Source organism: Panicum virgatum, chromosome 8K (genome assembly GCF_016808335.1).
Source record: "Panicum virgatum strain AP13 chromosome 8K, P.virgatum_v5, whole genome shotgun sequence".
Taxonomy (NCBI): domain Eukaryota; kingdom Viridiplantae; phylum Streptophyta; class Magnoliopsida; order Poales; family Poaceae; genus Panicum; species Panicum virgatum.
The window spans coordinates 21,087,042-21,110,518 of NC_053143.1; the positions used below are offsets into that span (position 1 = coordinate 21,087,042).

Genomic DNA, 23,477 nt, shown 5'->3' on the forward strand with positions numbered 1-23,477 from the left:
AAAGGAAAAAAATCTCGCTCCATGCATGGCTGTTTGTCGACTTTGATTGCTTGATTAATGAGTTTTATAGTTTCTAGTTGCAACGTACACTATAGTTTCTGACTGTTTCTTTTTTCTCAAATAGTCAAGGAAATTATTCTTTATATCATTTTTCATCAAATGGCTGAGTTTGGTACTCCCTCCATTTCAAATTATAGGTTGTTTGACTTTTTGGCCCCCAAATTTAACCACTCATTTTGTTCAAAAATTTGAGCAAAATATCACTTAGCTAACTCGTACTCCCTAGTTGCAAAATATCACTTAGCAAAATATCCCTCCGTTGAGTTGTGGGTGTGGGTGCTCTTGTTGCTGCGCGCTAAGGCGAAGCTGGCCTGAAGCTTCGCCTTTAGCCTGATGCCGGATGATGACATGAAGAAAGGATTGGTGCATAAGAGTGGGCCGGCCGGTAGAATCTTTTACTTTGCTTGTTTCTTCAGCAGGCTGCCAGGCTGGTGGTGATGCTAACGCTCCCTTGGTCGCCAAGGCTCTGCTTCATTTGACCAGGAACATAATTAATCTCGTCAGTGGCCAGTCAAACAAGAGTGTGTTTTTTGAAGCGATTTTCACAATCAAGTGAGTAGCTTTCTTCTGTGGTGTGATGGAAGAAAGAAACCAAAACGGCCGCTTCCGAATGAGACTAAACGGCCGATTATATCCCATCTCATCTCACTACTAAAAAGAACGAATTGGCTACTCGTCAGTCATGTAGAGGTGGTAAAGGGCCCAAAATTTTGAACTAGAAAATCTAAGAGTCGTGTTTTAAAAAGGCTGGGCTCTAATCTTATACAATTTTGAGCTAAATAATTTAAAGATCTTATTGGGCTGTGAAGAGGCTATTAGGGTCATGGCCCATTACCACCCCTACGGTCATGTGATTCGTCCGTGATGCTAGTCAGTATGCCATCCGCGGATTACAGCCGTCGTCTTGTTGCCCTGCACCCGAGAATCTAATTTTTACCGTTGATCTGTTTTGTCGCTCGGCGCTGGAGGCGCCGTCAGTTTCATCTCACACCTGTCACATTCTATTAGATATATTAGAGCAACTTCAGCAGGAGCCCTATTCGGATCCCTAATTTTAAAATAGGGACCGAGAGCAAAAAAAAAATACAGTCCAGCAGGACCCTACTCAAGTGCATAGAGCAGGGAGGCACCCAAATTTCCTCTACCAGCCCCATCTCCCACGGGTGCCAAGGAGTCCCCTACTCGGTCGTACCCAAGCCCCGAGCGTCGCCCTTGCCGAGCCGAATCCGTCGGCGCCAGTGCCACTGCTCCTCCACGCCTTTGTCGCGAGCTCGATCGCCACCGTTGCCCCTGCTCCTCGGCGAATCGGCCGTAGGCTGGGTCGGCGGTGCCGCCGCTCTTCCTCCTCCTCGGTTGCTCCCACCTCTGTGCACCTCCGGCTCGCCCCGACCGCAAACCCGCCCGCGCGCGGTGGAGCTCCCACACCAGTGCGGCCGGCCGGAGCTGCGACCCGGCGGAGCTCCCACACTCGCGCGGCCGCCCGGAGCTGCAGGCGCACGTGGCGGAGCTCCCGCCCGCACGGCCGGTCGGAACCGCACCACAACGCAGCGGAGCTCCCGCCCGCACAGTCGGTCGGAGGTGCACCCCTACGCGGCGGAGCTCCCGCCCGCACGGCCCGCCGGGAGCATCGGTGGAGGAGCGCCGCTCTCATGCTCCAGAGCAGGGCGGAGGCGCAAGATTCAAGCTCAACGCCGGAGCAGGGCTGAGGGGGAGGAGCAGGCGCAAGATTCAAGGACCTTCTCTCGGAGCTCCGCAGCCGGAGGTCCGCCGTCGGAGGTCGGCCGCCTCCGCCCTGATCTACATCGCTACTGGCGGTATGGACTGGGGAAGAGGAAGAAAGTAGGGGGGCGGGAGGAGAGAGAGAGAAGGCCCCACCTCCAAGCAGTAGCAGCAACAGGAATCGACAAGTCGTCGAGCCAAATCGCAGCCGCAGGCCGGCAGCACCTCCGCCGTTCTATAGTCTGTTCACTGCGCCGGCGATGCCTGACTGTCTGTAACGACGATCCGGCGAGGCGGCAAGCAACAGGAGGCACGCTGGCCGTCGGCTGCTGCGCCGCCGCCTAGACCTTGTGCGACTGTCCCGGCCGATAGTTCAAGCTCGGCATCGGCCTTTGACCCCGAAGCAGCGGTCGTCGGGACTGTTTGGAGCAGCGGCCATCGGGCCTGTTCTTGACGAGGCCTGGAAAGAGAAGGGGCCCACATGTCCTGAAAAAAGAAAAAAGCTAAACACTGATATATGGGTCCCACCTATACTAAATAAAAGTAGAGGCCCAATATAGGGAGTATTGCTGGAGTTGAATATAAAAATAAAATTCCAAAAAATTGGGACTAACCCCTATTTAAGAAAGTAGGGACTCTAGGTAAGAGTTGTCGCCGGAGATGCTCTTACACGTCATGGATGTTTAAAAGCAAGTTTTCCCGTATGGAGTACCTAGAAAATTGTGTCTAGTTCCTATTTAACACATGGCCGGTGCCCTAGTCATATTAGTATGATATTATTCACGAAACTAGGATTATTGTTTGTGAATCTAGATAGCCTCTCAATGTTATTTCTTATACGTGCCGTCCATTTATCTCATCCTTAAATTGACATTATTCAGAAGTTATTGGAAAACTAAGTTAATTTATAATTGTAATAAGTCCATTTTATTCCCTGAACTTGTCAAGGAGTCCAGAATACCCCCGAACTACAAAACCAAGAATGGATGGTTCCTGAACTTTCGAAACCGGGCAAATTACCCCCTGCCTGATTTTCACTGTAGTTTCGCTGACGTGGCGGTGGGCCCCACAAGTCAGTCCTCCCTCTCCCTCTCCCTCTCCCCTCTCCTGCTCTGGTTAGCTGCCGCGAAGCCTCTCTTCCTCCACCGCAGCCATCATACCGGCGCTCCGGCTCACTGCCTCCATGGGAGCCGCCGGGTAGAGCTTTGCGATGCCGTAAAATTCGCCCACTACGGGTCGTCGCACGCCGATTCAGCTAGCGGGAGGTTCCTCGCGACGTCGTCAAGCACCTATGCCCCTCACCCTGGCCTACTCTCCTCTGAAATCGACCACCCGGCAGCCCACCTCTGTTCCACTGCTGCCGCCCGCCTCCTCTGGTGACAGCACTCCTCCCGGCCTCCTCGCCGAACTCGTGCGCTCGCCACCTTAGCGCGCAAGGCCCCGCCTCACCAGAGCCCAAGTCGCGCCGCCACCAGGCCAAGCCGCCTCCGCCCCCCCTTCGCCGCCGAGGCACTCTGACTGCCGCCTTGCCTCGCAAGCGCCCGCACCACATGCAACCCGCCGCGCCTCACCCTTCTGCGCCGCTCCCTGCCGCCGGTCGGGTCACTATCGGCCGGGGAAGCCGGTATCCGCCGCGCCTCTCCTGCTCTGTGCCCGTAAGGAAGCAGGGAAGGGGTCGTCGCCCGCCGCCGGGATCTAGGGGGCCGGGGGCCGCCGCCTTGCGCTGCCAGGTGGACCGAGCCCCGCCGCCGGCTGCTGCTGGTGAAGCTGGCCAGCCGAGGACTGGCGGTTGATTGGGCCGTGGTAGCAAAGGAGGAGAAGACTAAACCTCCCTTGGTGGTGATGCATCTGTTCCCCTTTTACTGTCGATCTGGAATGCTGTGACTTTGTTTGGCTTTTTGGCGTCGTCATCAGCATGTCTCGGTCTCGTTTTATAAAATACATGGTTCAGATGTTTTATAGGTGAATGGTTTACCGAGAATCAAGAATAATAGGCACTGCCTCTCTATAGCAAAGTTCTTGCGTAGTTTCCTTTTTAATAAAAAGAAATGGTCTCCTTTGTTTCCGTTCTTCAAGCTTCAATGGTCGTAAAAGTATATATAACTAGGTGACACCTCGCGCATTGCTGTAGGAGTCTAAGCAATTGTATTTAAAATAGCTTATGGAAACATCTATTTTGAAAAGCATACAATAGTAATTGTTCATGTCCATGCCACATATGGATGAGCACATGAGTTGATGAGCATATATAATCTAAATTTCTAATCCTCTTTTGGACAGTGAACCAAATCCATATGTGACAGTGCAACTCAAAATAGGATTCGAATCAAACATGTGGATAATAAAAATCATACATAACCTGTTGATGTAGCGGTAGTTAAATTTGCAGCAACTCATTATATAATATGTAAATATTGACGCATATAGTAGATAGTGTGACGCTAGAATCAGGTAAAAGGAGAAAAAAGGAAGGTGTACAACATAGTAGTACAACACACTTGGTGATTTGGATAACATAAAATACCTACTGCAGTAGATGATGACTAATGGAACCCAAAGAAAATTGGGATCCACCATGTGTTTGAGCTCTGGACCACAGAGAAGCAATAATGACCATGCCAAAGCAACACCAGATTATTCTATGTAGCTAAATCAAGAAGAGGTGCCCTCAGCGCAAGGGCATGACCACCTGGTTGCCTCTTCGTTTTGTATATATAGACCATGGGAGAGAGTTTCCACAAAACTTAATGTTTGTATAATGCGCAAACTTAACTGCTATATGCGAGTGTGGCCTCTTGATTGCGAGGTAGTGGAGTGAGTTTCCATTCCACATGAGTTAATGTTACTAGTTACCCACAGTGGTGGAGGGACATGCTGGATGGGCATGGGGTTAGAGATCCAAATAAACGGGTAGATGCCAACAAAAGGTAATGTTCTAACAGTGATAATAATGTGAGGTGACGTGGCTCAACCTGGTTGCAGAGAAATAGAAGTTAATGCTTCCTAGTGGGGATCATCTTTATAAGAGTTATAGATTCCCTCTACAAGACACAGACCCTGTGCATTCCTACAGATTAGTTGTAAAATGCTACCTTTTATCTTCTATGCCACTGACATAATAATATGTGAATGTTATTGTTATGTCAAATAAACTACAAATATGTGTTTTTTGAGCTCTTTTACAATGATTGTAAAGTACCAATGAGTACTTTCAGATACTTTTATCTTGATTTTTTTCTAGTCCTTGATCTATGAAAAGTATTTATAAAAATTAAATTAAATTAGTATTCGGTCCTACTTTTTGGTACTTGGTCCCACATTTTAGAAGTACCAGGTACTTTATTCTAGATACTTCGGGGTACTTTCTACTTTCACTGCCATATAATTTCATTAGATTCTAGTACTTGGCTCCTATTTTTTCAATCATTGTAAAATTTCTCATATTTTTACTGTAAATTCGTTGGTAAAAGTTATGAAACAATGGAATAATTATAGTAGATGTGTATAATTTCCGGAGTGTTTTGTCAAGTGGCCGAGTGTTATTGGTTTTAAATTGTTTTCTCACATAGCTGAGAATTTTGTTGTCTAATTTTCGATATCTCTGAGGAGGAAAACAAATAATTAAACTGTATTTTCCAACCCAGAAGACCATCATGCATCTAGCAGATCTTAATTGGGCTAGAAAAATCATTGACTATTAAGAAAGAAGATCAATAACCATTGGCCATTCATAACAAACAATTTGGTAGATGTTTTAAATGTAGTTTATGTACACAGTAGGAAGGGAACATATCAGGTGCAAACCAACATTTTCGTGCAAACCATGCAAACTTTAATTTGGACCACCGGATCAACATCCAATAGGTGCACGGGGGGAGTGGGAGGAGGGATTTGCAAAAGTGTGATTCGAGGTGAGGGGTTAATTGTAAAATTATCCAATCTCCCATACCCCTTGGATGTTGATCCAGTGGTTCAGATTGAAGTTTGCACGGAGTTGCACCTGATATGTTCCCCTGCAGGAAAATGTTCCTCACTGGTAATCGCTATGGAACCCGGTTTCTTGGGTTACAGTGATGCTGATTAGGGTCAAATGCAACTAATTGAGCGCAAAATTGGTCTAGACTCTAATACTTTAAAATTATTAAAATGTAAAGAAAAAACTGAAAACTTCATCCATAGAAACTGAAAAATTTAGGAAAACGGTTATCGTTTTTTACCGGTAGACTACGTGTTATTTTTGTAAACAGTAAATCTAAACTGTCGTGGTGCTGCAAACCACAGCCGGGTGGCGGAAGGCACCCGCCCTAGCCCAGAGGGTGTGTACTCGGGGGTTAGCTAGTCCCAATTAGATCTCACTCAAGAACACAATGAACACAGCAAGATTTAGAGTGGTTCGGGCCACCGGAGCGTAATACCCTACGTCCACTGTGTGTTGTATTTCCCTCCCACGAGAGTGAGAGAGTTCGCGAGAGCTTGTGTGTCTGGAGAGCCTATAGTGCGCAGCGAGCGCCTCCCTTTTATATCTCAAGTGAGGCGCGTACATGGCTGTTGGGTCTCCGACAGGCGGGCCCAACGATGTAGTATAAAATAACGTACTGTTCATACATTATGGCGTCTCAGGCAAAGGAGGTCTCTCTCCTGGAATCCCTTGCCTGCTCCTGGAGTCCCTCGTTCATCATGTCCAGGCGCTGTCTTGTCGGGACGATGCCAGGCGTAGCTAGTGGCGTCGCCTGCCACGTAGCTGAACGGGCTGTGTAGCTTGCGGCGTAAGCGGCATGATGGAAAAGTGCCGTGCCGTCGTATCCATTTAATGCTGCAGACGGGCTCTGCGCGGGTGTGGCACAGGCGGCTGCACTGTGTACCTTGGTAATACGCGGTGCACAGTGAGGCCTGACAAAGGCTATCCCGCGTCCCGCGGCGATAGAGCACGCCTCAATCATCCGCATTAAATGCGGTGGGTGGGTGAGTCTCCTAGCGGAGGACTCGCGCACGAGCCTGCGCCCGTGCCTCCGGGACACGTGGCGGCTCCGGACCCCATGCGGTAAGGGGGGGTCCGGATGGACGCAGGAGGTCCCGGACCCCTATGGGGGGTCCGAGGCCTCGGCTGTCAGCTCGGAGCTTCCCTTTCTTAGAGACACGTGGCGTCTCCGGACCCATCCCCAGGCGGAGAACAGGTCCGGGGCCGTTGGCCTGGTGAGGAAAGAGCCTGACCCGTGGGGCCTGGCTACTCCGTCCTTTGCGCGCAGCTACGGATAACTACGCGGGTCCTGCCTTGCTGCAATAAGATTGGGTATCCCTGCTACAGGGTACCGACATAAACCTTTGGACTTGACCAAGGGGAAGAAGTCCAACTATAATATAAACATTTTCCTGTGCTTATTAATATAGATAGAACAAAAAATGATTGCCGAATAAAATGGTGTGTTCTTGTAGTTTGTGGTACATGCAGATAAATTTTTAGTCTGTTCCATTTTCCTACGGAGTGCCATCCTGTGATCATGTGCTCAATAGATAGCTCAAATCCGTCGCAATCTGAATCCAAGTAAACCAGCACCGCCTTGGAAGGTTCCCAAAAAAAAAAGCACCGCCTTGGAAGTTTTCTTGAATATACTGACAATTTTTTTTTAGGATACAGGAGGGGTTATCCCTATCAGCGACTCGAACTGCATGTGCAAGGAAGCTTCCTTCAGCCAGTGACTCAGTGTTACTATTACCAGCTGAAAAGAGCTGATGAATGGCAATTGCAAAGTAAAATTGGAAACCACAAGCCGTCACTAGTTTCTAGAAAAGAAAGAAAAGCAAGAAGCAAAAAAGTGGATGATGTGGCAGGGCAAGACGTGGCAACTGCCAGCTTGGCATGCCGCTGGACGAAGGCAACGACTTGATCGACCTCATCACCGGGACATGTCTACGGCCAACCGATCGGAAATCGACGCACTAGATCGCCCCGGTGATGTGTCACGAACCCCATCGATCTCCCTCACGCACGCGACATCGACTTTTTCTTTCCCCCCTCCTGTCATCTATGGATTGAGATCCGCTGCAGTTGGGGTGGCTGACTTTGAGCCACTGCATGTGGGGCCCACTAGCGCTGGGGCCCGCTGGCAGTGACCCAATGTCAGCAGCCCCAACGTCAGCTGATCCGGTTCCGTCATCTATATGCTTGGATCATGGAGCCATCACCTATATAAGCCTGGAATCCTTGTCAGTTCCAGGGCAAACAGTCGAACACCTCTCGATCGACCAAGATCTATCACCTTGCATTGCCATCCTCCTCGTCTCGTCGCCGGCGATGTCGTTCCTGGTGGACTGGCTCTTCGACGTGCTGGCGTCCCTGGGGCTCTGGCACAAGGAGGCCAAGATCCTCTTCCTCGGCCTCGACAACTCCGGCAAGACCACCCTGCTCCACATGCTCAAGGACGAGGTAGTCCTGCGCCTGCCTCCTGTTTCCTACATTCCTGCTTCCCTACTCCTGGTTGCTTCTTCAATTCGTGGTGCTTGCGGTGCGGGCCGCGGCAGGGGCTGACACATGCACTACGCAGAGGCTGACCCAGCACGCGCCGACGCAGCACCCGACGGCGGAGGAGCTGAGGATCGGGCGGATCAACATCCGGGCCTTCGACCTCGGCGGCCACCGCATCGCGCGCCGCGTCTGGAGGGACTACTACGCCAGCGTCGACGCGGTGGTGTACATGGTGGACGCCGCCGACGGCGCCCGCCTCCCCGAGTCCAGGGCGGAGCTGGGCGCGCTCCTGTCGGACGACGCGCTGGCCGGCGTGCCGTTCCTCGTGCTCGGGAACAAGATCGACGTCCCGCAAGCGGCGCCCGAGAACGTGCTCGCCTACTACCTCGGGCTCGCCGGATGCACCACCGGCAAGGGCGCCGTCGACCTTGCCGGCACCGGCGTGCGGCCCCTCGAGGTCTTCATGTGCAGCATCGTGCGCAAGATGGGCTACGGCGAGGGGTTCAGGTGGATGTCGCAGTACATCAAGTAGGCCTGTGTGGGGGTTCTTGGTATCTCTCAATCGGTGTGTGTGTGCAGGTTATTGCAGTAGTGTTGTGCTATTTCTAGTGTTATCGACCACTAGATATTTGTCTCCATGTTCTTATGAGTTACAGCATAATCTTGCCCCCTTTGGCACTGATCAACACATTCAGATATAATGCTTTAATATGCAAAGATTTACCTATGTAGAATGATTAATTCATTTGGATTGATATGAGGACTCATGTAAGTTGCATTCCATATTCCATTCGAGGAGCATTAACCTCTTTGCTTCTCTCTCATCATGATACATTGTTTGAGTCCTCCGTAGACAAAAACGAAAGACTGTGCTATATAAAATCTCATAAAAAAACTCGGACTAAAATGCACCGCCGGTTTTCGAACTTGGTTCAGGGTGGCATCCAAATCCCCAAACTCCCAAAATGCACATTCAAATCCTCGAATTTGCTAATCAGCTTACGTGTGGTCCAAATTATTGTTACTAAAGTTAAATCGCCATGTCCATGGACCGTTAGAATTTTCCTAATCAACATTAGCAGCACAGAAATATAGAATCTTTACACAAATCTAATACATGATAGATCCATCTAATGCAGAATAGAACAGTGGCACACCATTATACCATTGTTAGCCGTAGCCATGGAAGTAGAGGCGGATCGCATCGGTGGAGATGTTGATGCAAGGTAGCGCAACCTTATCTTCGGGCGCCAACGGTACTGACCCAGACATGAGCTAGCACTCGTGCACCTCTCCAGCGCCTTTAGCGACCAGACTTGCCACTAGTGGCTAGCAGTAGGGTTTTGAACGTGGGCAATGGCTTAGCCATGTCCTCGTCTTTATTGACACTGTGGAGGCAGGGCAGCTCTGTTTGAAAAGAGATTAAAGGGCTGGCTGGTCGTAACCCATTAATCTCATTAGTAACTTTCTTAATCGCTATTGGGTGGTTCAAAAACTTTTCTTAGTGTTTTTATTCGTTAACAGTGAAGATCAGCTTTCTAAAATTTCAACCTTTTCATACTTGATCGAATGGTTAATAGCTAATGTTTTCATCACACTAATATTCACCCTTAGTATGAAAGTAAGTACCTGAACAATGCTTATTCATTACTAGCAATCTCACTTAGACACCTTGTTAGAATGCTTATTCATTAATTAGGAGTTAATAATGGCCCTTAAATTTAGAATCTAAAGATGACCCATCAAACCCATATCAGTATAATGGCCCTTAAATTAGGAACTAAAGACGATCCATCAAACCCATATCTGTAACATGCTCCTCAAACACGTTCGGTGGTAAGTCTTTAGTGAGCGGATCCGCTAACATAGCATTAGTTCTTATGTACTCAATCTTAATGGTTCGATCCTGACATCATTATTTCACAACACGATACTTAAGGATGATATGTTTGGAAGCACCACTCGACTTGTTGCTACTTGAAAATAATACTGTGGATTGATTATCGCAGTATAACGTTATTGGTTCCGTAATACTGTCAGTTACCTTAAGGCCTTGGAACACAATTCTTATGCCACACAGCATGTCCGATTGCTTCATAGCATGCCACAAACTCAGCTTGCATCATGAACGCCACAAACTAAACTCTGCTTATAGCTTTTCCATGAAATTTCTCCTCCAGGTAATGTGCAGATACAACCTAATGTAGATTTTCTATTATCCACACACACCCATCAAAGTCAGCATCAGTATAAAACTTCTGTATGTGGACCTTCCTATGTGAGCATGAAGTCTTTGGTACCATAGTAGTAACGTCATGCCTTCTTATACCTACCTAGTGGACCTTCTTAGGGTTTTTCTAATATATTCCAAACATTCCAGTAGAAAAAGCCAGAGCTAAATGCCTATAGAGTTGTGCATACCTCAAGCTTCCAACAGCTGGAGCATAAGGGATGTCCTCATTTCATCTAATTCAAATTGGTTGTTAGGATATTGGGCTTTACTAAACTTATCGCCCTTGGCTAATGGAACAGGTATGGCCTTACTCCTATCCATATTAAATCTCTTAAGCATTTTCTCAATATAAGCCTTTTGAGACAATCCTAGTACTCCCTTGGTCCTATCTCGGTGTATCTCGATCTCCAGAGCATAAGAGGCCTGACCAAGATCCTTCATATCGAGATTGGATAAAAGAAAACCCTTTGTCTCATGCAGCATACGCTTATCACTGCTAGCTAATAGGATAACATCCACATAAAGCACTAGAATTATAAATTTACCACCCTTTATCTTAGTGTAGATGCAGTTATCTACGTCATTTTCTTTAATACCAAATTTCTTAATCACTTGATCAAATTTAAGGTTTCATTGTCTAGATGCTTGCTTAAGCCCATAAATAGATTTCTTTAGTTCCTAATTTAGCAGAGTTTTCATGTGATACTACTTCCTTGAATAAGTTAGGATTATCAACCTTCCCAACATCATACATGTCCTCAGTTATGTATGTCTGATAACCTGTGAAAAGTGCTGGTACAATAGATTGAGGTGTTGGTTGAGGTACATTCTCAGGTTCCTAAACTGGGGTTTCAAATTTAACATTAGGCACCACTTGCTCAGCTTGTGGTTCGCTCGCATGCTCAAAAGCTACTTTAGCTAGAATAGTAGGGCTAGTACTCTAACAGCAGGACTAACTGAGGTGTTACTATCTCATGAATTGCCAGGATGGGAAGCTGAGCCCGTATTTCTTCAAGATTAATTTCCCTTGTAAAGCTCCCACTGATTCATACATCCTCTAAGAACAAATCTTGTCTGGTCTCAACAAACTTAGTGAAGTGATCAGGATAGTAGAAACAATATCCATTAGACTTGTTAGGGTTTCCGATGAAATGGTAGCTCATCATGTTATTATCCAATTTCTTTGTCGCGGATTAAATGTTTTAGCTTCAGTAGGGCAGTCCCCACACACTCGCAAAAAATTAAGCACTGGTTTCTTCCCAAACCACAATTCATATTGTGCCTATAGTATTAACTTAGTAGGAACCCGATGTTGATGCGAAAATCCCACCAGATGGATCTCCACGCTCCATGTATGCTACGGCTGGCGGGAGATCTGCTGTGCTCCATCATACCGAACCCAATCAGCGCGTGTGTGGTGTGCTCAACGTGCCAGTCAATTTGAGCTGCAATTGACAAGGGGGATAAATGTTAAATTTCATGGGCTATCGGCTAGCCAGTCGATATTGATGGCGTCAGGGAATCGGCTATCGCACAGCCGATTCAGGAGGAGGCAAACTACGCTAATGATGTTGTAACCTGCAGACAACACCTAGATCTGGATCCAATTAGCTATGGTTAGGACGACACGAGAGAAGCCGATAGCGAGCAGATCTAGGCTGGATAACTTGTGAAAAGACTTAAAACAAACTAGATTAAACAGATTAACCTAGCAAGATCTAAGCAGATATTGATAACTTGTGGTAAAAATAATAACAAGCTAGATTAATGGATCAATTAATCTATGAAATTAATAACTTCTACCAGTAAATTGGTGAGCAAGCTAAACCCCGCCGGACGGATTGAACGAGCTTGATAACTAGTGAATAGTTAGACCTTGCCGGACAGATCTAACGTGCTCGATAACTGGTGAACAATTAAACCCCGCCGGACGGATTTAGCGTGCTTGATAACTTTGAGCACTATAGACAGAGGAAGAAGTGATGCTAATGGGGACGTGGGTTCCCGATCTTCCGTCAGGTTCTGCATAACTATTGTTGTGTTCGTAGAGTGACACACCGATCCGGCTTCAGATCAATAAGATCCGACCCTGCAATCGTAGCACCACAACTCCTCTGGTTATCAACAGTGTCACAACCCAGTTGACCTCGCCATGAAAGCTAATCCCTGGAAGCGCAACGAAGAACACAAGCAAGAACTCGAAAGAACGCAGCTCAATTGAAGTGACTCTGCAGATGAATAATTAATCTCACAAGTTGGGGTCTCACAAACCGATCTAGCGGCGAACTGTTCTTGACAGAATAAACTAAGCAAAACCCAAACCCTAACATGTTGTCGGTAGTATCCAATATTGCTCCCCTTCTTGAAATTTATCATGTATATTTAAAACAAAATCTGGGTTTCTCCACATGACATTATTATAGATATTGCATCCCTCAAGTTGATCATATTGTCGCATAGAAAAAGAAGAATTCAGATTTGAACAAATATAAACTCGGTGTACCATATAGTCTCCTTTACAAATATATTTGCCAATAAAATGATATGTACATCTAGACAACTAAGGCAATTCAGCATATTTAAATTTCTCTTCTAAACTACTAAGAGTACAAAGAGTATCAAACTCAAAATAACCCAAAGTATTTAAAGAAGATAACAATTTTAATTCATCTTTTTCAGAGGCAATGGGAAGCAATGTCTTATTTTCAGCACAAGTATTTTGATCCAAAACAAATGAATCAGTTTCCTTCACAAGTTGTGTCATGGTAATAATCATAGCACTTTGTTTGTCACAAAGATCAATAAAACATTCATCGTCTGACAAAGAATAATCAATAGATGGTTCTAGTACTTTATTAGCATCATTGGTGGACAAATTCAGCACATCAAGAAAGCTCTTACCTGAGACAATTGCGTGTTCTTTCTCAATCACCTTGTCCTCTTTTTTTGATACACGGTGCAAAATATTAGTTCCAACAAAAGACAAAGCAATATCTCCATTTTGGACAAAACAAAATTTAGATGAAAGTGTTAAAACATTCGAAACAACCCATTCTCTCCTAAACGGTTCACTCTTTCTTCTCTCATCCCTTTCAAGATTAGCTTCTAAAATTTTAGTAGCATTCATAGGTATAAGAGTAATTTTTCTACCATGGTATTTGAAAGAATATTTATTAGTAATTGTATTTTGCACAATATTATTTTCAGATATGCAAGGCTTGCCTAGCAACAATTGACATACTTGCAGTAGTACAGTATCAAAATCTAAACTACCCTTATAAAAACCAATGGAGAATTCAATATGTGCAATTTCAGTTACCTTTATCCTATCATAAGAATTTACCCATAGGATGTAGTATGAATGAGGGTGTGATCTTGTCGTCAAACCAAGCTTCTCGACCAATTCTAAGCTTGCCAGGTTGTTGCAACTCTCGTTGTTGATGATGACACGACAACGCCGCTCCTTCACAGCAAAATATGTTTGGAACAAGTTGTTGAACTGGTTTTGCTCTGCTTTCTCCATTTGAGAACTGAGTACTTGATGCGCTACATTACTCATGTTGTACTACAAAATGTTAGTAATACGAGAAAGGACAACAAAGGATGATACCTATCAATTGCTATGAAAGTGGATAGTGGTGCCTCTCAACACAGCAAAAGGAAGCGTCTTACCAAGCTCGTACAAGGTTCTTACTACCGCAAAGCACAGGATGTCAACCGGTGGCTGGTTCTTACCTTAAGAGAGTGGTACAACGATTGCAATGCTCAAATTCTTGCAAAAACCAAAGATAAATGTGGAGCTTAGGAAGGCAAATATATATATATATATATATATATATATATATATATATATAGGAAAATTCTATTCTACACTCGCTTGTAGCTACTCTCACATGTGTATCTCATCATATATGATGTATCTGACCCAATAAAGAGTATGTACATGGAGTATGTGATCATACTTGAACATCTGTGATCGTATATATATTAGGTATGTAACCATACATAAAGTATGTAGACATACTTATTTTATATAGTAATAATAAGGTATAATCATATAATATTTTAAAAATAGGGTTGCTTTTGAAATTTTTCATGTATATACATTTGAAGTATGTTAGAATAAGTATACGAACATACTCAAAGTGGTAAATGAGTATGCGGACATACACACGGTGGTATACTGACGATGAGAGTAGCTACAAGCGAGTGTAAAAAAACTCGTGTGTATATATATATATATATATATATATATATATATATATATATATATATATATATATATATATATATACACATGTGTATATATATATATATGTATATATATATGTATGTATATATATGTATATATGTATGTATGTATATATATATGTGTATATATATTAGGTCTATTTAGTACCTTGGGTATGGAATAAGTTGTTCCATACCCGAGCCAGCGCGCACCCGATCCGCCTGGTCCCGGTCGCCGCTTCCGGTTTTCTCCAACCGGTTCGCCCCGGTCTGCGTGGACATCGCCACCACCTCCACCTCCGTCCCCACGCCCAACCGCCCAGCTCCCGTCCGCACCTCCCTGCCGGTCGCAGCTTCCTTCCACTCACGCGGCCCCAATCCCTCCAGGCGCCGCACCCTACCGCGACATCGCTCTCCTTCCCGGCGCCGCTCCCCTCCATCGACGGCGCGGAGATGGGGGGTCGACACCACTCCCCTCCGACGGATCCAATCCCTCCCGGTGACCCCCCCCCCCCCGGCGACGTCGCTCTCCTTCCCGGCGCCGCTCCCCTCCTCCGACGGCGTGGGGACGGGGGTCGACGCCACTCCCCTCCTCCAACAGTGCTCCCTCATCCCTCCCCATTCCGCAAGGCCGTCCTCCCGACCCTGTTCCGCGAGGCCGTCCTCCCGTCGCCGTTCCCGTCTCCGGAGGACGTCTCGACTGCGGCGTCCAATATCGGCGGTGACGATGAATGAAGATTTCCCCCTGCTGCGTGAGGTGCTCACTCATACTCCACTCCGAATCTCCGATTCGATCTGTCTAGCTTTCCCTCGATTTCCCGACCCGACCCGACCTTGCTCGCGTACGTCATCGTCGTTTCAGGTTGTGCTTGCAACATTCTAGCCGGAAGTAGCGGTGGGCACAGAAGCGGCCTCGGCTGCAGTGGCGGCGGCGTTGTTCAGCATGCGGATGTGGGGAATCAGTCAGCTGTGACGGCATGGAGCTGGCAGCTGTGGGGGATCCAATGGCAACGGCATTGAGCAAGCTGCTACGAGGTTTCTGGAGGTGGACAACGAGTTTCACATCACCGAATCGGCAAGTGCAGCAGCGCACAGTGGTGTAATTCCAGGTATAATACAGACAAATCCCATCCAGTTCTTTGATTTTGTGAGTGATTTATTTGATTTTCGATCCCAAGTTTCTGCATCACCTACCTGTTCAACGTGGCTGTAGCTCTTAATCGATTTGATTGAGCCTAATGACTTCACGTGTACATCCAAAGTTTGTAGAGATTGGACTAGCCAACCAAATATTTGGTACTAGGCCAAATCCTGGATCGTTTAATTGCCTAATGCCTTATATATGAGATCATATGTTCGGATCAATATACTTTGCTAATCTAACTCAAGAGAGGAAATAATGGTTCATTGTACTATATTTTGTCCGACAAATATGCCTTGTTCCATCTATATGCTTGTGATACATGCACTATGCCTTTGATTGATACATTCAATGTTCTGCCAGGGGACGGAAGGAAAAATAATTAAAATCTGGGCAGAAGCAGTTTGCACTATCAAACTCTGCAGCTAATGGAGGCATTGCCAGTTCATCAGGTCAAGGGAGATAACTACAATTGTATTTGGGCATTAGTGGATTAGCCTGTATCTCATTCCCATCTTTCTCGTGAACCAATTGCCAGTTTCTGCTGTAACTGTGCAGTCTCACATCCAATATTTTGAGGTACGATGCATCTTAGTCAGTTTAGCAATATGAGCCACGTTTGGTCCACCAGTGTGTGGTGGTTTAGAAATGCAATGCGCACACATTTAGTTCTAGAAAATTCAAGGGAAAATTAGATCATACCATTAAAAGATCCGGACTTTGGAAAAATACCATCAAAAAATTCATCTTTAGAGATGTAGCATTGAAAGTTACTCCGTTATTGATTTCTACCATTCCCGTGAACTCACCGTTAAAACTAGTACAACACAGAGCTTCAGGCCTCATCCGACAGCAGCTCGTCGCCCACCCCAAGTACACATCCTCCATGGACGAGGACAAGAGGTGCCCCCCTCCTCTCGGCGAGCAAGTGGGGAGCAAGCGGCAAGCTGCAAAACCTCTGCTCTCTGCTTAATCCCCTCACTCAAGCACGGCCAATCTCCTTTCTCCTCTCCTCTCAATCCATTTTCCCCAGCGAGATGCAAAGAAGCTAGAAGCTTTTTTTCCTTCCTACTCTCTCCATCGAGTAGTCCAACAGCATGTTTCCTTCTCCACTTCACTTCACGCCAAGCACCGGAACTACCACGCCAAGAATCTCTGCTCCTCCCTGACCCTGCTTGCTCCTGTCGAGGCGTCAAGCTCTCCTTGCCTGTTGCCTCCCTTATCACAAGCAGCTGGAGGTTAGGGATGACAAGTGGGGTCCAGTGTCATAGGGAGAGTGAAGTGTTGGATGAGGCCTGAAGCTCACCGTGAGTTCACGGAAATGGTAGAAATCAACAACGGAGGAACTTTCAATGCTACATCTTTAAAGATGAATTTTTTTATGGTATTTTTCCAAAGTTCGGATCTTTTAATGGTATGGATCCAATTTTCCCAAAATTCAACATTGCCTGGATATATTTGCCTTCAAAGGTTGCAAGTTTCAACGTAATAAATGGAGAATCTTCATCCAAGTCAAACTTGAATGGCTCTTTGTAAGTTGGGGATTCTTCAAGAAATACTTATATATTTTACTTGTTAATATTACTACGTGTGATGCTGCAGATACCAGAGAGAGCTGATGTGGTGCATGCAGATCAGTGACTGGAGAGGACAATTGATTTCCATAAATGCGTATGGAGCGTATGGAATAACTATTCCATACCCGAGCCAGCCAGCCCACCATCACGATCCCGCCTGGCGCGCGAGAGCAATTGGTTTTTCTCCCTCACGGTTTTCCTCACGTGCTGATTTTCCGCGGTCGCTGGTTTTCTCCCTCTCTCGCGCATGTCCGGATCGTCAGTTGCAAAAACTCGCATCAATTCTGAAACTGATCGCTGGTTTTCCTAGCTTTCTGCGATCTGCGCTTTGTATGTGATCGAGGGTCCGGCTACATGTCCCTCAAGAGCGCGACCTGACAGCAGCAATCCGCTCATCTGGATGCTCAAGACCTGCGTGACGGCTTGCGAGCTGACGCCGCTAAGTGCTTGACACTCAAGTGACATTGCGCTATGCAATAATATACACACAAAATAATCTGAAATTGACCTGCTCTCTTACACCCATTTCTGAACAAAAAAAATAAAAAATGGATTTTAGTGCGTACAAGCGACATCGGTTCCTGTGGTTCTCCAGAATTTCTGGTAGAGCTTAGGACATCTTGCATTCTTACATCTTGCATTCCAAACATGCCCTACAAGGTTAACAACACTAACAAAACTTTGCCTGCCATATCACTACTACATGTTACCACTAGACAGTTCCATCAGGCCAACAGCACTTGAAACAACATAGCTAAGAGAGGTTTAATTTCTCTATGCACTTTTACAAAATCATGACGCCATCAAGATATGTTACAAGTACAAAAATACAGCGAATACTATATCTATCCCTCTTGATCTTGCTGACTGCCTCAAGTTTTGCTTCCAATTCGGTTTCCCCAATCGACCTGGATGCCAGAATTAGCTGCTGCAGAGCCTCTTCCAGCCTCCTGATGGCCCTGTTCAAGCTGCCTTCAAACACTTGAGTCATCCCCATGATTTGGTAGATCGACCCTATGGCCCATGAATACACCGCTTCCATTATGTCAGGTCAGAAATAATTCAGAAAGCTTTCCAGTCAATTTGGATCTGTCATTATCAGTTAGAACAAAACATCACTTTTCAGAACCCTAATTCAATATATACGCAGCACATGCCCACATATCTTTCCAAAAAAGGAAAAATAAAACAAGGACAAGCATTTGCTATGATGAATTACTAGTATTAGCTACCTTGCACTCTAGCTGAAGGTTATCAACCCTTCTCGCTGTTTCCTGCAATTGGTAGAAGAGCAAATCAAGCTCCTCCCTAGGCTTCTGGGCATCCTGGAGCTTCTGCCAAACCATATCTTATATGGTAGCATCCTTCAAAGTGCCACAAAACATAAGCTCTGTCAATTTTATCTCATCAGCTGAGCTTATCTCGCAGGCCACCTTGCCTTTCACTTCCACAACATCATCACTCATAACATATCTGAAATAAAGATATACATTCTTGAGAAATTGCAAGGTTGGTGTGACTATATAATATCCCTGACACAATATTCTTTTGAATTGACAATGACAGTTTAGTACTCATGATATAGGACTTGTAAACTTCCAATTCGATTCAAAATGAAAGAAATATCCAACATGACAGTGGAAGATGCTTCTAATTGGTAAATTAGCCTACCGATCATGTTCTGTGTCTGTATTTTGACATCACAATATTAGATGCCAAACATTATACTCTACACAACAAAAATTTGGATTCAATACAGCAAATTTGTTGTCAGAAACATCGTACACTTGTAACAAGTCAAGCATTTGATATGTATGTAGGCACCATCTCAAAAGTTTCAAATCAACACACTCTGAAAAAAAATCACATCAGATTCTTTTCCTGTCTCCAACTCTTAGCATTTAGATGTATTTTTACAAATCTTAAAGAAGTAATTTTCCATCAATCTGAGAACAAGAAAATATTTGAACTCAGAACCACTGTAAGTACTCACAACCCCCAGAAGTAATTTTCATTTTCTTGGTAAGTATTAGAGTTTGGATTAAGGGCGATGTTCAAAGTTGTACTAACTACCGTGAGATTAAGCTGATGAGCCATACGATGAAGCTTTGGGAGAGGGTTATCGAGCATCGCCTAAGAAGAGTGACAAGTGTGACCCAAAACTAATTTGGGTTCATACCTGGAAGGTCAACCATGGAGGCGATTTTCTTAATACGACAATTGATGGAGAGATATAGGGAACAGAAGAAGGACTTGCACATGGTCTTCATTGACCTTGAGAAGGCATAAGACAAAGTACCGAGAAATGTCATGTGGTGGGCTTGGATATGTACAAGGATGCGACGACGTTTGTCCGGACATGTGATGGCAACACCACTGACTTTCCTATTAACATAGACCTACACCAGGGGTCAGCATTGAGCCCTTATTTATTTGCTTTAGTGATGGATGAGGGCACAAGAGATATACAAGGTGAGATCCTTTGGTGTATGCTCTTTGCTGATGATGTGGTGCTAGTTGACGAGAGTAGGGCAGGGGTTAATAGGAAGTTAGAGCTGTGGAGACGCACGTTAGAGTCGAAAGGGTTCAGACTTAGTAGGACCAAGACCGAGTACATGATGTGCAATTTCAGCGCGACTAGGCATGAGGGGGGAGACGTTAGTCTAGATGGACAAGTGGTGGTCCAGAAGGATACTTTTCGGTATTTAGGATCGGTGCTACAAAAGGATGGCGACATTGATGAAGATGTTAGGCATAGAATTTCAGCTGGCTGGTTGAAATGGCGGCAAGCTTCTGGCATACTTTGTGACAAGAGGGTGCCACAAAAGCTAAAAGGCAAATTCTATAAGACAGCAATTCGTTCGGTGATGTTATACGGTGCTGAATGTTGGCCTACAAAAAGGCGACATGTCCAGCAACTGAGTGTAGCAGAGATGCGGATGTTGCGGTGGTTTTGCGGGCACACAAGGAGGGATAGAGTCCGGAACGAAGTTATTCGGATAGGGTCGGGGTGGTACCAATTGAGGAGAAACTTACCCAGCATCGGCTGAGATGGTTTGGACATATCCAACGAAGGCCTCCTGAGGCGCCGGTGCGTAATGGGGTTCTTGAGCGGGTCGATAATGTAAAGAGGGGTAGAGGTAGACCTAAACTGACGTGGGATAAGTCGGTTAAGAGAGACCTTAAGGATTGGAATATCTCTAAAGAGATAGCTTTGGATAGGAGCGCTTGGAGACTAGCTATCAATGTGCCTGAACCTTGAACTTATTTCTTTCGGGTTTCATCTCTAGCCTACCCCAACTTGCTTGGGAAAAAAGGCTATGTTGTTGTTGTTGTTGTTGTAGTAGTATTAGAGTTTTGTTTGCGGGCGAGTTATTGCACTCACGAGCAGGGATAGGTGCAGCGGCAAGAATTAAAAACTGACCATAGAAATAATGGAGGAAAAAACACAGATAAGGTGTTAAATCTTACCGATATATATGGGATCAGGATTTCCTTTCAAACATAACTGAGGTGGTCCCATATTTCATCAAATCCTATAGCTCAAATAAAAATTGCAAACCCAAAATGAAAGTCACGAACCTCCCGATTCACCATGAAAAATGAGCCTATGACAATGAGTGCCAAACAATGGCATGGAAGATTTGCAGACCAAGACAACATATAAATGAATTGAATGGAGGATGGACTGACACACCAGAAGGCTTTATCGGAGAGGGCGATTAAAAATACATGCACAGGTTAAGGAGACGGTGTGCAAGCTTGCTGAGAGGTAGATTGGTCGCACAGCATCGGGCTTAGACTGTTTTGGGATGAAGTATGGTGCCCATCGGATAATCTGCAAAATAGAGGATAACAAAATTATGGCTAAGCCACGTATATCTGAAAGCTGAAGCTTTTAGATTAATTGTGCAGTTGAACATTAGTCCACTAAGCATGTGGCAAATGTAGCTTATCATCAGGTGCATAAATCTGCAAAAAAAAGAAAACTAAGCATGAAGTTCAGTAAACGTAGGTTAAGAAGAGAGAATTTGACAGTAAGATTTCAGATAACTAAGCACACACTAGTTCAGTTAGCAAAGGAATGGGATTGACAATCTAATCCAGCCTTGCCTGCATGATTTGAAGTAGTAGTAGACAATTAGGAAAGTAATTCCCAGAAGAGATTGCTTCGGGAGAAAAAAAAACTGATGCAACAGATAAGATAAAAATGAACTACTGCTGAAAGGATTGTGCTGGTGCAGCATCTCAACAAAGGTGATCTTCATACAGTATACATATCTAGGTTGCATGAACTCATCAGTCGGCAACGTGCGTCACAGCAGGATCGATCATTGCAGGGAGACACCAAAATGATTAAATAACATGCAATCAGTGGGAATTGCATCCATTGAGTGAGGCTCAGGTTGCAACAATGAATGACTATTACTAGTAACCCAATGAAACTGTAAAAGGGAGCTACAGATTGCAACAAAAATTCTAATTGACCATAACAACAGGAATTACCGAGCTAAATCCAAGCAACATGAGAAGCGGTTAATATTGCAGCTACAGATTGCAACAAGCTACGCTCTAATTGAGCTACATGCCACACATATCAACGGCATGGGCAGAAATTAGCAGTAGGAACAGAAAAAAAAGACGAGGAAATTGGAGGGTACCTTCGGCCGGGGGCGAGGGATCACAAGCGCTTCAACCATGATCACGCTTCGAGCTGTGAACTTAATGGAGGATCCGGTCGGCAGTTCAGGGCGACGGCGACGGCGACGGGAGTATGGATCAATCTCACGGAACGCCGACGGGAGGAGGGTGCGGCATCAGGAGGATGCAGCGGCGTCGCCAGGAGGGGATCCCCGTCGGGCGGATGGACGGCTGTCGGGAGGAGGGAGCAGAGCAGGAACGAGGGAGCGGCATCGGCAGTAGGGGAGCGCCGTCGTCACGAGGGAAGCACCGTCGTGAGGAGAGCAGCGGCAGTAGGGGACCCCAGCTGCCACAGCGCCTTATCATCAGGTGCACAAATCTGTAAAAAAGGAACCTAAGCGTGAAATTCAGTAAGCGTACGGATCGATCTCCAGAGACGCCGTCGGGAGGGGAACCCCGACTGGAGGAGGGTGCGGCAGCCGGGCGCGCCGGGAGGAGAGCGGCGTCGCGATGAGGGTGCGGCATCGAGCTGCGCGTGAGGACGATGCCCCATCGGTAGGAGGGTGCGGCGCCGGGTGCGCCGGGAGGATGAGAGCGGCGTTGCGCGGCTTGGGAGGGTGGTGCGGCATCGGGGCGTGGAGAACTGAAATCGGGAGGCGTTGGGGAGAGGGAGCGGCGACAGCAGGGGTGGTGGGGCGCCGTCGGGGAACAAAGGAGACATATCTTGTGCAATCACGAAACTGGTGAAATCACCGTGCAATCCGACTAAAAAGATCTTCAAAAAATTCTGAAAAAAATCATGAATGTACATCTCGGTCTACCCTATCTACATATAAAATTTCATGGTCAAATTCATCTTACTCTAGCAGTTACAAAAAAGACAAATTTGGGCTGCATTTGAACGTTACTGATTGTCAGAAAATTTGTCTTTTTTTAACTGCAAGTGTAAGATGAATTTGATCGTGGAAATTTATATGTAGATGGGGTAGACCGAGATGTACATTCATGATTTTTTTCAAAAATTTTTGAAGACCTTTTTAGTCGGATTGCACGGTGATTTCACCAGTTCCGTGATTGCACCAGATATGTCTCCGGGAACAAACCCGCCGGACGGTTTCTCCTGGTGGGTGGGTGGGTGGAGGGTTGGGAACAGACCGGGCGGACGGCGAAAACCAGGAGCGGCGCTCGGGACCGCGTGCAAATGTGCGGTGCGCAAGGTGGTCCGATGGGATGCTGGTTGGCTCGTTCGGGTATGGAATTTGCTTATTCCATACCACAATAGAGCTACTATATATATATCACACAATTTAGAAACAGATAGTAATGCTAAATAAATATCCAAAGTACTTGTCTAGTTGCTGGCCTAAATTTATTCTTAGGGTGAAATCAGATCAGTGCAAAGGAAGTGAATAA

General features: G+C 45.8%; 1 protein-coding gene and 1 long non-coding RNA gene across 6 annotated transcripts; one reads left to right on the forward strand and one right to left on the reverse strand.

The window, feature by feature from the left end:
- Positions 1 to 8,011: 8,011 nt before the first annotated feature.
- On the forward strand, positions 8,012 to 8,930 carry LOC120644185 (GTP-binding protein SAR1A-like). Its single transcript, XM_039920752.1, has 2 exons — positions 8,012 to 8,203; positions 8,322 to 8,930. Exons 1-2 carry the CDS (start codon positions 8,072 to 8,074, stop codon positions 8,772 to 8,774), a joined length of 585 nt encoding a protein of 194 aa, XP_039776686.1. The 5' UTR covers positions 8,012 to 8,071; the 3' UTR covers positions 8,775 to 8,930.
- Positions 8,931 to 17,961: 9,031 nt separating this feature from the next.
- LOC120644186 lies at positions 17,962 to 22,771 on the reverse strand. 5 transcript variants are annotated; one of them, XR_005663488.1, is made up of 6 exons: positions 22,485 to 22,771; positions 22,085 to 22,410; positions 21,121 to 21,261; positions 20,895 to 20,959; positions 18,656 to 18,896; positions 17,962 to 18,512 (listed from the first exon to the last, which is right to left on the reverse strand). It is a non-coding gene; the product is annotated as an uncharacterized LOC120644186 (long non-coding RNA). The 5 variants fall into 5 exon arrangements; XR_005663490.1 differs by having other exon boundaries at positions 20,895 to 21,031; XR_005663489.1 differs by having other exon boundaries at positions 21,121 to 21,395.
- Between the last annotated feature and the right edge of the window lie 706 nt (positions 22,772 to 23,477).

Coding starts and splice junctions, on each gene's coding strand:
- LOC120644185 (XM_039920752.1), top strand. CDS start 8,072: ATGTCGTTCCTGGTGGACTGGCTCTTCGACGTGCTGGCGTCCCTGGGG. Junction 8,204..8,321: donor TCCACATGCTCAAGGACGAG/GTAGTCCTGCGC, acceptor TGCACTACGCAG/AGGCTGACCCAGCACGCGCC.